At 45.3% G+C, this 13,676-nt stretch overlaps 1 protein-coding gene across 5 annotated transcripts in view; it reads right to left on the reverse strand.

Moving 5' to 3' along the window:
• Positions 1-727: 727 nt before the first annotated feature.
• The window catches only part of NEDD4L (NEDD4 like E3 ubiquitin protein ligase), a 91,116-nt gene continuing 78,167 nt past the window's right edge, over positions 728-13,676 (reverse strand). For all 5 annotated transcript variants that reach the window (XM_015615776.2, XM_015615775.3, XM_015615771.3 and 2 more), the window contains 13 exons: positions 10,656-10,714; positions 9,303-9,368; positions 8,613-8,842; positions 7,885-8,006; positions 7,067-7,137; positions 6,868-6,963; positions 5,755-5,828; positions 4,686-4,746; positions 4,335-4,394; positions 3,786-3,893; positions 3,384-3,480; positions 3,026-3,098; positions 728-2,086 (listed from right to left, as the gene is read on the reverse strand). In XM_015615776.2, coding sequence (XP_015471262.1) covers positions 1,984-2,086; positions 3,026-3,098; positions 3,384-3,480; positions 3,786-3,893; positions 4,335-4,394; positions 4,686-4,746; positions 5,755-5,828; positions 6,868-6,963; positions 7,067-7,137; positions 7,885-8,006; positions 8,613-8,842; positions 9,303-9,368; positions 10,656-10,714 — 1,220 coding nt within the window. In that variant the 3' untranslated portion in view covers positions 728-1,983. The remainder of the gene's footprint in view (positions 2,087-3,025; positions 3,099-3,383; positions 3,481-3,785; positions 3,894-4,334; positions 4,395-4,685; positions 4,747-5,754; positions 5,829-6,867; positions 6,964-7,066; positions 7,138-7,884; positions 8,007-8,612; positions 8,843-9,302; positions 9,369-10,655; positions 10,715-13,676) is intronic.

Consider the following 13,676-nt stretch of genomic DNA (forward strand, 5'->3'; position numbering starts at 1 on the left):
TAGAGAACCTGTTTTAGGAGAAAGGAAGGACAGAGCACACCAGGAGGGAAGGGTGGACTGTTAGACATAACCTGCCTCAGCTGGTGCCAGCCTTCCTCTGTGCCTGACGGGGCACTGCAGCTGCACAGCCAGAACAGGCCCAGCGGTCCCTATGTTCTGATGGATGCATCAGGCTTCACCAGAAATCCTCCAGGAAAAGACAAAGAAAACAAATTTTGGAGTATGACACTTGTCTCAAAGTATTCCATATTAGAATCAGCTGTGCTTAATGTACAGGTCAGTGGGAACACCTGGCTTTATCTATCCTGTCCCCAGAGCCAAGCAAGTCAGTCCAGCATTCCTGTCCATGCTGATGCCAGCCACTGTCTTGTGTTCCAGCTCACTCCACAGATGGAAAAGGTCAGGCAGGAATGTCAGGAAGCATATTTAATAGAGAAGGAATATTGAACTGCATTCAAGTACTGCCCTAATCTTCCTCAGGACTGGGACCATAACTGCTGAGCGTTGCTGGCAGTAAGGCGTCTTCCCAGCTGGGTGATCCTGTACCCGAGGCTCTGCACTCAGGCTGGACACACAGCTAAGGCTAGGGCTCAAAAACTGCTGGCAGTGAGGTGGAAGTTTCTTTTGGCAAGTGGTGTCACCTTGCTGGGGTGCTGGGGAACAGGGTGGTGAGTTGAACCAGCCCTGCTCCAGCAGTGCTGTCACCATGTCACTGCACTGGGGCAAGCACAGATCTGTCACCTTTAATCCGCCACAAAACAGAAGCAACTCAGACATTATAGATTAGGCATGCAACATGTCATAGGTAACAAAATGGATTAGATAGCAGTGTATATTAAATAAATCTTTGTAAGTAAAAAAGAAACCACAGAAACAATTGCTGAGGAACATGTCTGCAGGCTCAGGTCTAGAGCTGGTTGGGTCAGCAGCAGCCAAATTCACCATGGACAGATCTTGCACCAGAAGGACATGTGCAGTGGGAAGGAGTAAAATCCCATTCATGTTTATGCTCAAACCAGGTCTGCCTTCCCAGTGGTACAGAAAGTGCCTTCAGAGTCAGTGCCATTAGAAATGAACAACCCCAGTGTTAATTAGGTTCATTAGCAAGTGCACACAAACAGGAGCCAGAACAGAGCTGTGTTCCAGAGTGCCAGATTTCATTCGGAACGCCTCCGTTGCAAACAGGAACGAGGAAAGGATGGAAACCAATCACTGTACAGAGAGAATGACAGGGTTCAGCACGTTCTCCTGCAAGGCTTAATGCCAACCCCAGCCCAGATGCTTTGTAGCACATGTACAGCTTGGCAGTAACAAGGCAGTTTTGGTAGAACAGAGATCTGGACATGCTGTGTCAGGGCTCTGCTGTGCCTTGACACTCTTGTAGTACTTATACAAAAACGCAATATCCAGCCCATACTTCTGGATACACAACAATAGTGATGTGCTTAATGAAGAGAGCTGCTTTTGGGAGACAGCCCATGGAGAGAAAGCTTCCAACAGCACTTTCTCCTACTCTGAATGCTTTAGGAACACAAGGCTCAACGTGCTTTAAAAAAAGTCTGAAATTAAGAAAAATGCTCATTTTTTCCAAGTATATGATATTTAATTGTAATGAAATAAAATCTGAAAATGTCTAAAGCAATTAAGAAGTAAACATGAGTTGTAATACTATACCTGTAAAATGATTAATCCCATTCATTGTCATTAGAAATTGTGTAAAATATTTATTAAGGGCTTTGCCTACAGAGGCACAACATAAATAGAGTAAGTCCTGCTGAAATGTGATCAGTTCGCAGCTGCTGCGGGAACATCAGCAAGGCCACCCCAGGTGACAGTCCCAGCCTCGGGGCTCGGCCCCTGCGCTGCCAGGCTTTGCTCCAGAGCCCAGCGCCGGGCAGCTGCTATGCCACAGTCCCTCGGAGCCCCTCGGGCAGGTGCCAAAGCCAGCAAAACATGCTTGGAGAGGGAACGGCTCCTGCAAAGTTAATCCACCCCTTCAAACCCCTGGGCATTCTCCACGGCCATGAGGAGCTTCTCCCGCAGGTCTTCAAAAGATTCATACAGAGGTAAGTCCAGGCGGTTAAAGCTGGAAGGGACAAGGAAAGAGTCAATAATCCGTGGGAAAACAGAGTTTTAAAGAACTAGAAAAGATGAAACAATTAGGGGTCTCGGATTAAGAATGCAGCTTGTGCTCCACAGTTCCCTGCACACCTCACACCTGCCCAAGGTGAGCTCTCCAGTAACTGTGTGCTGCCTTCCTTTGCAAGGCTGGAAGCAGGAATTCGGTAAAAATCACTAAGCAGAGGGGAAAAAAGCCAACAGAAAGCCCCTCACTACATTTAGATGACAGAAAACAATCTTTGTCAAAAGACTGATTTCTTGAGACACAGCAAAAATATTCTGGATTTAGAGGACAGACCCCTTGCTCTCTGAGGGGAAGAGATGAAACATCCAAGAGAAAATCTTTCAAAGGTAAAAGGGTAAAAGCTACCAGAGAACTGGAACCCAAAGAGGATGGGCTGATTTTGGAGTGTGTTCAGGGTAGTATTGTGATTTTGTTTGGTGGGTTTTGTGCTTTTGTCTTCAGGTTTGTTTTTTTTTTATTAAAGCTCATTATTCTACAGAATGATAAGTTTCACAGAGAGATCCCCAGTCTGTACTGATACTCTATATAACAGTTTTCCAATTCAGCACAATTTTTCTTTGAAAAGCCACATTCCTGAAATGTAAGAGAGCAAGATAAATTAGTGCTGAATGCTTTCCACGTCTGCAAAATCTATAAACCAGGGTTAAATTATAACCTTACATTTGTTTTGAATTCTCCAATGATTTATGGGCTTTCTGTGGCTGTTTGGTGATGTCTGACTTGCTGTAGTTCATTACATCCATTTACTAGGATGTAGGAAATAAACTAATATCCTTCAGTTTCTCAGTTTGTGAAGGCTCTGGGGACCCACAGGATCAAATGCTGTTTGGTGCAGAGCTGAGCGTGGGCAGCTCTGGAATTTATGCTTTGGTGACTTACCAGGTGTGAGCTCGGGGCAGCTTATCAGGACTCCCCCACTGCTCTATTGTAAACAGCTGAGGACCATTTGAACCTGGGTGAAAATGAAAACCGTATGAAACAGAAATTGCTGGACACTACAGAAACTCCTAAACATTGTTTTTGACATGAAATGTTGGCATCAGTTGTGGGCCGGATTTTTCACCCGTTACAGGTACATTAAAGCAATACCAATGCGCTTCTTTCTTTCCAAGCCCTGTGAGTTGGTTTCAGAGCTTGGTGATGCCAAGGAAGTGAGCTCAGACATCAGCATTTCAAACTCAGGGCTGCGTGGGGGTCAGAGGTTGGCTGGATTCCCATCACGCCACGAGCAGCTCACCATAAAGTTCAGCAAATCCGTTCATAGGCACACGTGATGTCCCGGTCACAAACTGCAGGAGCCGGATCCGTTTCTCAGCATCCATCAGCAGAACAGCCTGTTGGCAAATGGACACCACTGGCCTCAGCCCCCTAAGCCTGGCCTGCATGGGCTGGGCTGAAGAGCAGCCCAAAGCCAGCGTGAATGACCTTTTGTATGAGGCAGCCCTCGGGACAGAGTGGATTGTCTCTGCTCCAGGTAGCATCTGTGGGCTGCTCTGGCACCTGAGTGAGGTGACAGCAGATCCTGCCCCCACCATAACACCCTCCTCATTCATAGCAGTTTTCATGAAGAAAAATGATTGCAAAAAAGGGGCAATAACTTTGACTTACAGGACCAGTCAGAGGTGGCACCCAGCCTTACCTTCCAGAACCACTGGATAACGGGATGATTTGGGCAGTAACCATTCTTGTAGATGGTGTGTTGTCTCCAGTCATTGACATCGACGTCACCAAGGCCACACATCAGTAACTGCAGGGAGGCAGAACGGTGGGGTGTGAAGGAGTGTGTGTTCCCTGCTCTCACAGGGGAACAAGGTGTCACTGCCCCTTTGGTCATTTATGCACACAGGGAGGGGAGAGTCTGAGTTTCTTCCCACAGTGTTCCAGCTACTGGAGAATGGCTGCACACTCACACCACGGGACAGCAACTTCCATGTGTTTGCCTCAAATGGGGCTGGCACTGACCACCAAGTTACTTCCAGGCTTTCAGAGGCACACCCCCAACCACCTCCCTGAGAAACTACACTTCTTTGCACATGATGAATAGATTTATTAAAACATCTGATTTCTAACTCTGAGCAAGGCAGCTGTGTCTGCACATTCCCTAAGGGAGAGGGATGGATAACTAAAGAGCCCAGAGCATGGCACATCTGTCAGAGAACTGTCAGCTTGGGGCACCAAATTGACTCACCTCTAGTTCATTTTCATCAAAAATTTTAATCAGATCAATAGGAAGCAGTTCTGTGAATCCCTAAAAAGAAGAGCAAAGTTAAAACTCTCATTCCACATAAATTCTAATTAAAAACATCAGTGACCAAATTCCTTCAAGCTGAAATAATTAAACTCGAAAGAGAATGACCTTATTCTCATAAGGGAAAGATGATATATTCTTACACAAGATTAAACTGTAAAATCATAAAACATTAAGTATTCTACTTGCATTCTGTGCCAATCTCCCTTTACAGACACAGCAGTGAGTTAGGAAATCTGTGTTAGAAAAAACCCCCAATTTCTGTGAAAGAAAGGAGCTAAAGAACCTCACCTCCAGAAAGGCATTCATTTGTTTCTGCACTCTGTTGACAAACCGCCACTGGATGACCAGGCTGCAGAAAGAAACAAGAGCCCATCAGAAAAACAAACTCATTACCAGGTCTCAGCCAAGTGTTCAGAGGTTTCAGCAGCCCCAAGTGCTTTCAGTTTGTCATTTACAATTTCAGCAAGTTCAGGTAACTGAGCAGCTTTCACCAGTTGATCCAGTTTATTGGCTGGTGACTTGAGTGAATTTTGGAGAAACAAACCAAAAACCCCAGTGACTATGACCAAATCACAGTGGGAATATTTTCACTCCTGTAGGTACCTACGTGAGCAGACATTTTATTCTTCCAGAGCACTGAGTAATTAAAAATCCCCAGCAAAGTCTGCAAGCTCTGAGGAGAGCTGTCAGGACACAGCACCTCGCCTATAAATAAAGAAATACACTGCAGCATCAAAGGGACACCTTGCTTTCAGTACCAGCCACCCACAGCACAAACACCTCACAGGTGCAGGCATAAAAAATCAATTCCAGGCATGGAATTGGTCCAGATGCAGGCATTGGAAATGAATTACCAATTTGCATGAATGTAGCAATTTTAATGTCTTTCACCTTGGAAAAGACCCTGATTTAAAATGCCAGCAGGTATAAGTGAATTTTGCATTTTACATCCTGGTAGGCAGAAGAACTGAGAAAGCTGAAAATTACACCTAAATTGAGATTTGGCCAATTTCTGGTAGGAGCACTGGCAATGGAATCCTGGCTCTGGTCTGTGACTGGCAGAGGAGGACAGTGGGATGAGGGCCAGGCTGGAGAGCATCTTCTGGCTCATCTGAGCTAGATGTCAGAGAAGCATGTTTCCATGGGGAGGAATTCCAGGAGAACAAAGCATGTAATTTAATGTACTCTTTGTTCTTACATCTCACCAATATAACCAATATTAACAGTAAGATTTATTTTTTTTTTCAAATGATCTCTGATGTTCTTGTGCAGTACAAAGTTTAGGAATTGCAGCAGGGTCAATTGTAACTACAACTGCTCTTTCTTACTCCAAGGCATATTCCATAATGATACTTACTCAATGTATTCCCGCTTGTTTTCATTTGTTACCATGATTTCAGACCCATTGGGCTTCAGGTCCACTTGATATGTCTGTATTTCAGAAGACCAAAAAACCTGTTATTTGAGGACATTTTCTCCCAGAAGCCACTCTCCCTGAGCAGCATTTTACAAGCAGTATCAGGAAATCATAAGTAAATTGATTTACACTTTTGAACAAACTTGCACTGACAGGAGGGAAAACTGGCAAAGAGGGACCATATAATAATTATAATTGTTATTTATAATAATGAAATTATATATTTATATAAAATATAACCAAAAATATGTACTTTATATGTACAAAATTTTAATAGTTACTATTTCTAATAAAAGAAGCTAAATCACATATTGAAACTGCCCAAAGCCAACCAGTGTATTACAAAACCTCTCTAATCTGTGGCTTCAATACTTTCCCTATGTAATACTTTCTCCATGTAATCCATAACTTTATATTGCTTCAGGAAAAAGGCAGTAAGCACTGGAAAGTGGATCAGAATGTTTTGGACACGACTTTGAGTGCATGGTTTGAAATGTTTCAGTCAGTTTTTATAAAAGGCTCTATAGTCCCAGGTCAAGTTGTACCTGGAGCCAGGATCTAGCTCTCAGAAGCAAAGGGAATACACTAGAAAAGGTCATAAAAGACATAAAAACTTCTAAGCAAATTAATTTAATGTCTACAACATTTTCATTTGTAATGGACTGTGATGCTATGAGACCTGGCAGCTTCCCCCTGCCGTACCAGCTGTCTCTGTGACAGGCACTGCAGAGAGGACCTCCCTGGTCATTCTGCCGCTCTCCCCCGAGCACACCTTCAACCTGGGAAACCCAAACAGTCCCTGGGCTCAGACCATGTCCCAGCTGGACTGTGGCACACCTTTATTTCTCCTCATTGCGAGTATTTAATTGAGCTGTTATCCAGCCTGTCACAGAGACGTCGCGGCTCCCTGACAGGGATGTGGCACCCCCAGTCCCAGCAGGGAACACAGCGAGCTGAAGGCTGATCAGTGCATTCACCACCATGAGACTCTGCTCAGTGCTCAGGTACCTGTTGGCAGTAACCAGTCCTAAGATGGAAATAACCTTTACATACCTGTCCAAAGTTTTCCTCGTCTATGCAAAACATGAGATCCAGCTCCGTAGGGTCATTTTCCAGGATCCACTTCAGAGAGTTGTAGTATTCGCTATCCTAGGGCAGATCACAATTAGGCAATTTGAAAACAGGCAATTAGTGCAAAGCTGTAGAAACCCATGGGTCTGTGAGCACTGGCACAGGTTAAATGGGGTCTTACCACTGACTCCATGTCCTTCAGAGTTATGGGCTTCCCCAGCATCATCTTGTAGAAAGGTCTGATGAAGAAGCCTGTGAGAGAGGAGAGCGTTACCTGCCCTGCTCTGCACACTCCATGAAGGTACAACTGCTTGGGGCCACCACCCCTGGCATTTCCTGTTACCTCCTGACTGTAACAGTCCTGCAACTGCAACAGCATCAAAGCAGCTCGGGTGTATTTAGGCACAGAAGGTCCAGTTTTTCAATTATCTGCCAACTGCCATACTCCACTGACCACCCTAACATTAATGGCAGAGAGAGCCAAAAGCTGGGGAATAGAGCTCAGGACACTCCATCCCATGTAAAATCACTACTCCTCTCTCCAAGGAATTGCCTGAAAAGCAGGCTGGTGAGCTTCCTCTGCTCAGGACTCCTCTGCTTCTTTTGCTGCACCAGGGCTCAGGAAAATCTGGTCAGTAATGTCTGCCTGGTGTGAGATTTCAAAATGAAGCAGAAATTATAATTAAGTCATTCAGCAATAATTTTACATATCAAAATATGCTGCAGTTGACCCCCCTAGTTTGTCTGCAGGCTTGTATGGAAATGTCTGATACAAATTCCATTCTTTTCCTCTGGGGACAAGTGCTCGTGCTGGTTCTGGAGTTTCAACTTGAGTGGAGAAAGGAGCAAAACTTCGTGTGAAACCCACTTGTTGTAATTTTGTGAATCACCATTCAAGTCTCACCAGTGTCAGTCCTAGACTGTCCCCAGAGCCTGGGGCTCTCAAGCAGGTGCATTTCCTTCCCCCAAGGCCAGTGGCAGCAGCAGAGCAGGACTCACCGTCCAGCAGCTTCCCGTGGTACACGGCCAGGCCGGCAACACGGCCAATGAACGTGAAGTACGACAGATGGTCTTCGTTACAGAGACCTGAATTAGGATTAATCTGAAGTGTATAGTTGTCCCTTTTTTGGGGAAAGAAAAAAAAACAGCTAAAGAACCAAGCCTTTAAACAAGCAGATACTCAGATATGTTAATAAATAACTTGTGCTTGGGGCATCTCCCTTCACCAGCATTGCCGAGCTGTGTCCAGTCTGTCCCACCACGGAGGCACCGAGGGCTGACACAGCAGCAAAGCAAACCCACTGTGAGCAAGAGATGCCCTCTCTCCCTGGCACGAGTGGATTACCCCAAGGTTTTAAAGCAGGGCAGCCCCCAGTTTAAAGGGAGGCCACTGCTGGGGAGCCCCCACGGGCAGCTGCGTTCTGAGCTCGCTCTACAGCAGCTCTGGGCAGCAGAGGAAAGCTTTTCTGTCACATTGGTCCCTTCACAATTACAGGCCTCAAAAACTGCAGTTTTGCTGCCCTGGATATTGTCTGAGCAATGGAAATGTTTTCTGGGTCCTCAAGGACAATTCCAGAGGTGATTCTCTGACGGGCAGCAGGACCAGGACAGTGGGGCTGCCCAGGGCACCCCGGGAAGGAGGAGCTGCTTCTGCCCAGAGCAGCTTTGCCTCTTATGCAAAATGTAATGTATATCTCTTGAGAAAACAAATATTAATGGACACTTACGTTGCTGAGTATTCAAAGAGACCATAGTAAGGGTTAAACATCTCCTTGGACAAGAGAAAAAACCATTCTCTGGCCACACCTCCATAGTCAAGTCCTTTTTCTGACTCAAATTCAATCCAGAGTCTGGCTTTTAGTACATCAGGTCTCTTCACAGACATGATTCTTCTGTAGGACTCCTCAAAAATGTTATTTCTGTGTAATTTCATCTCAAATCTGTTGGGTATGTCAGCCTGTGTCAAAGAAGATTAGATTATCCTTGTTAGTCTCAAGAAGTAAGTCTTTGGGCAAATTACTGACTCAGTGAGAGATCAGACATCTGCTGTTCCAGCTCCCCGTGTTTTTACTTCCCAGTGCTCTCACAGCCCACAGGTTGAGAGCATGGCAGGAACTGGGCCACTTCCAGAACAGTGCTGCAGACTTCTATGATAAATATTTGATGAAAATGACAAGAAAAGTGTCAAACAAACAAAACAAAAAAGGAGAAAGATTGACTGTTCTCTATTTTAAGGGCATTTGCATTTATCTAGAAAAATATGAGTCTTAAAGACTTTAAAAAGCTTCTCGTTGAGAAACCCATCAAATTCAAACTTGGCTTTGTATTTTTGGTTCCCACATGAGCCCCTGAGGAGCAGCACAGTGGGGTGACCTGGCAGGTGTGACCTGCAGCCCCCCCGTGCTGGTTCTACTCACAGGTTTCTTTAACTTCTTGCGGAAATAGTCGTACTTCTGCTTGAACTCCCTGGAGTACGGCACTGCCTGTTGGGAGCAGCGGGAGGACACGTCATTCCAGCTGCTCTGCTGATACCCCACGGTGTTAAAAAGGAATTTAAAAGGTAGCACTGTGCTATGGGCTCCCCTGCACCCACCCATGAGAGATCTAAAAACCCCCCAAATGACAGCATGTTCCTCTGAAGGTAACATGACTTTACTACAGCTGTTAAATAATCTTTCTACATGTTTCCTTTATTTAAACCCAACAAGAAATGAAATTTAAGTAATTCTGGTTTTGGTGGCACATTATTATTTCAATATAATTAAATATTATATTATATCTATTATTATTGAAAACATTCAGATGAATCCTTAGTGCATCTGTGAAATGGATTAGCTCCTGCTTTCCCTTAAAAACCAACAAATGAACCATTGCCAGTCACTCAGGGAACCATGAGCATTTCATTTCCTTTAAACAAACTTTCTCAAACAGTCTCTCATTTACGCTCAGCACTGGGGAGAGGCCCATTAACATTTGGCACAGTGCTGTGTGTGAGGATCTCCAGTTTTAAATGTCTGAAAAATGGGTAAATCCCCCTAAAAGCAACTATGGTCAAACAAGTGACTATTACTGATATTATTACTAAGCAATTGGAATTACACCGTGCAGCAGGCTCATCTCCTTTGTCCTGAAACTCTTAAAGGTCCCAAGGATTTACCCAGAATAAAAAGGCACAGGAGACATCTTGGGATTGGAAGTTTGATCACTCAGAATTACCATAAACTGGCATAATCCAGCATAAAACCAGCATAAAAAGTCAAATAATCACTCTTTGGTATTTTTAAAATTTGATACTGAAGTAAAATGCTGTGTTTATATTTTTCTAAGGCTGATATTCTGAAACCTCTGTTTACCTGCAGGAGGTTTTATGTCTCTTAAACTGACAGATCCATTTTTGTCTATTTTTTTTTTCACACTTTGAATCCACATATGCCCATCTCTCTCCTCCCAAGTGGAAAGAGATTTTCGTTGTCCAGAGATCCCAAATAAACAGAACAATGTGTCAGCTCAGTAAAGTCCTACTGTCAGTAACCACCCAGGTAATGGGGAAATAGGAGCACTTCTCCATGGGCCTCCCCAAACCCTGAACAATCTGGGAAGGCTGCCCTGAACTTGGTGTGACATTCCCAGCTTCTTCTGACTTAGGATGTGGAGCAGCAGAGCTCCTGCTCCTCTCCCAGGCTGCCCAGCCCTGACGTGGGGAGCAGGCAGAGCATTTCATGGAAGCAGTTTAATGGGCATTTAATGGAAGATCCCACAGCATTACTTACTGGGCCTGTGATGGCTGGGTTCTGCAGCCTGGGGTCCTCCCACTGTGTAATTTTATTATCTGCAAATAACAAAAGAAACAATCCCATGGTTTCTCTGGTACCACACTGTGAATTTCTGTCGCTTTTTTCTCCCTAGCACTGCTCAGCTCTGGCAGGGTTAGCACACGCTTGTGTCTCCCCACCCTCCCCAGCCCCAACACACTGTTTAGTTGAAAACATTCACTCAAAAACACAAAACTACCCCAGAACCCAGGGAACTTGCACTGCTTTGATGGCAACATCTGCACGAGTGGGTGAACGTGTTCATTTGAACATGGGCTGGGATTGGAGATACACGGCCCCACACGTAAAGGAACCCCAAACTTTTGGCAATGACACCCCAGGTTACTGCTTGGAAATTCTGCAGAGACAGCTGAAGTATCATACTTCTAAACCTGGAGGGAACAGCATTTTCCCCAGACTGATTTAATGAGAAGGTGAAGGGAGGCAGAACTGTCCTGTTTTGGTGCAAGAGAACCACGCAGTTATGACCAAGGGAGCTGCTTTCCATCCACAGCTTGGAGGAGCACCAGGAGGATGACAGGAAAGGTTCTACAGGACCACGGTGGGACTCCCCTGCTCTAAGACAGCTGCTCCTCCCAGGATTCTGAACACGACGGAATCACAACAAAACAATGGTGTTGCAACAATAAGACAATGCTCCAACCCCATCCCAGGTGCCACCTGCTTTGGCGAGGTGTTGGTCACCCATGGCCTGCCATCCCTCTGTTACTGACACTGCTCTGGGTTTAGGGACTGGGGAGCAGGAATCCAGATTGCATTTTCCATGTTTCTAGAACTGGAAAAGCCCTGTAAGTTCTGAGCATCCCAAGCTGGTTTAACAGGGACTGAATCTGAAAGGTGCCATTAAGCAAATGTTACATGGAGAAAGTTCTGAAGGATTGCAAGCACCTTTCAAGACATTTGATCTATTAGTTAACTTAACAGTAAAATATTAGTTTACTTCCCTTCACACATTAAACTATTGATCACTTACAGGAATGCTGGAGGGCTGCCAGCCTGAGCTCCAGAGACCCCAGAGCTGCTGCCAAGGTGGGACCTCCCAGCCCAGCCCTTTCCATTTTCAGCCCCTACACTGGAATTCCCTTTCACAGTTCTCTGGTCACTTCCTGACACCAGCAGCCACAAATCACAGTGCCAGTTTTCTGTGAAGTCAGAGGTAACACAACTGGAAATGACTGACAGTGTGTCAGCTCTTTGCTGTCTGTACTTCTGAGTGCACAACAACACCAACGAATCTCAGCCTAAGTTTGTTTTCAGAGTCTTACAGGGACTTCATATTAAAAATGGTCTGGCATGAACAACTCCACCTGGAACTGTAGCTCAGGATTATTTGTCTTATCCCAAGTGGACATGGATAACAAGCATTATTTTTGAAGAACATTTTCAAAAGTCTCAACATTTTTAAAAATTTCAAAGATTTGAGTCTTCCCACCAATACAATTCTCTGTCATAAAGCAGGCTCTCAGGCCTTTGAGGATTCCCTCTTCTCCCTGCCTTTCCAAGGGGCCCCCTATTCCAGATACAGAACTCTCACAGCCAGACATTCCCAGTGCTGATGGCATCAGAAGGGGCGGATTTGGGCACTCCTGTCAATACATCACAGGGTGAGATAACTCATGGCCAGGTGATGGCATTTTTCATGCCCTTTTCAACCAAAATTCTGCTAATTATTCCCATTCTGAGCAACACTTTGCAGTTCTCTTCACACATCCTCTTCCTGCACACTGCAGTGACCATTTGCCAGCCTCACTCTCACTTCCCATCCCATTCCAGCAATTCCTCTCCTGCCTTGCTGCTTCCTGCTGAACTAAGGAGTGCTTCCCCCTAGTTCCTTGTGTAAATCACTGATGATGCATATTGTGACTATCAGCACGTGCTGGTGGATGTGGGCAGACTCTGAGGGGAACCCATTCAATGTATCCATCCCCCTTGTCTGTGAATCCCTGGTAACACTTCAGAAGATGTTTGCAGAATGGTTGTTTTTCCTTGTGATCCCTTCCAGCAGGTAGAACAGAGGCTCCAGGAACAGCAGCAGAGTGCAGGGAACACCAGGGTGCCCATGGAAGGACAGGGCCAGGGCCAGCTGAGGGCCCAGAGAGCCAGGGAAGGGTTCAGTGTCACACACAGTGAACCCCTCTGGTACCAGTAACACCTGTGTGCTGCTCTCAGTGCTTCTGGTCCCTGTGGAACAGCACAGAGGCTGTGCTGGCTGCAGGGGAATTCTGCAGTTTCTCCCAAAGATGAGAGAAACATTTCAAAAATAGGACAAACAGCACTGGAGAAGTGTGCAGCAGAGGTACAAAACGTTGCAGGGAAGCAGGACACGACCAGCAGCTGACTCTGGCAGACTTGTCCTGCTGGTTTTGTGTCCTGGCAGTGGCACAGCCCCTGCCCCTCCAGCCCCCCAGCCCAGCAGTGCTCAGGCACCAGGCTGAGACCAAAGGGACATCTGCTGGAAACAGGCAGCATTACCAAAAGCTTCCCTCAGCTTCTGTGAGAAATGCTATATGAGAAGCTAAATCCACTCAGATCAAAGAGCCTGGAGGGAGAATTCAGATGCACATAAATTTTGCTTCGTTAACAGTTACAAATTCTTTGAGGAAGTCTAATTAATGTATGACTTTAACATTCCACTTTAGGGACTAACACATGCTCAAATAGCTGAAGGACACTAAAATATTAAAGACTTTTAAGAGAGATTGGAAGGCCCAGCAGTTACACAGGTGTTTTAAATGGGACAATTTTATCCTGGGACTCCTTAGTGGCAGCAGTTTAAAATCAGTGGCCATAGTTACAATTCCAGATCTCTGCTGGGAAAAACAATTATGGAAGGGATAAAGGAGAACTCTGTACTGAAGTTTGGAAGAGGTTCACTGGGTGCTTGACAAGTGTATTTCCAGTGTTTAGTTAAAAGTATTTATACCATTTCAAAATTGTTATTACTTTAAAGGCAGTCTT

Source organism: Parus major, unplaced genomic scaffold (assembly GCF_001522545.3).
Source record: "Parus major isolate Abel unplaced genomic scaffold, Parus_major1.1 Scaffold258, whole genome shotgun sequence".
NCBI lineage: Eukaryota > Metazoa > Chordata > Aves > Passeriformes > Paridae > Parus > Parus major.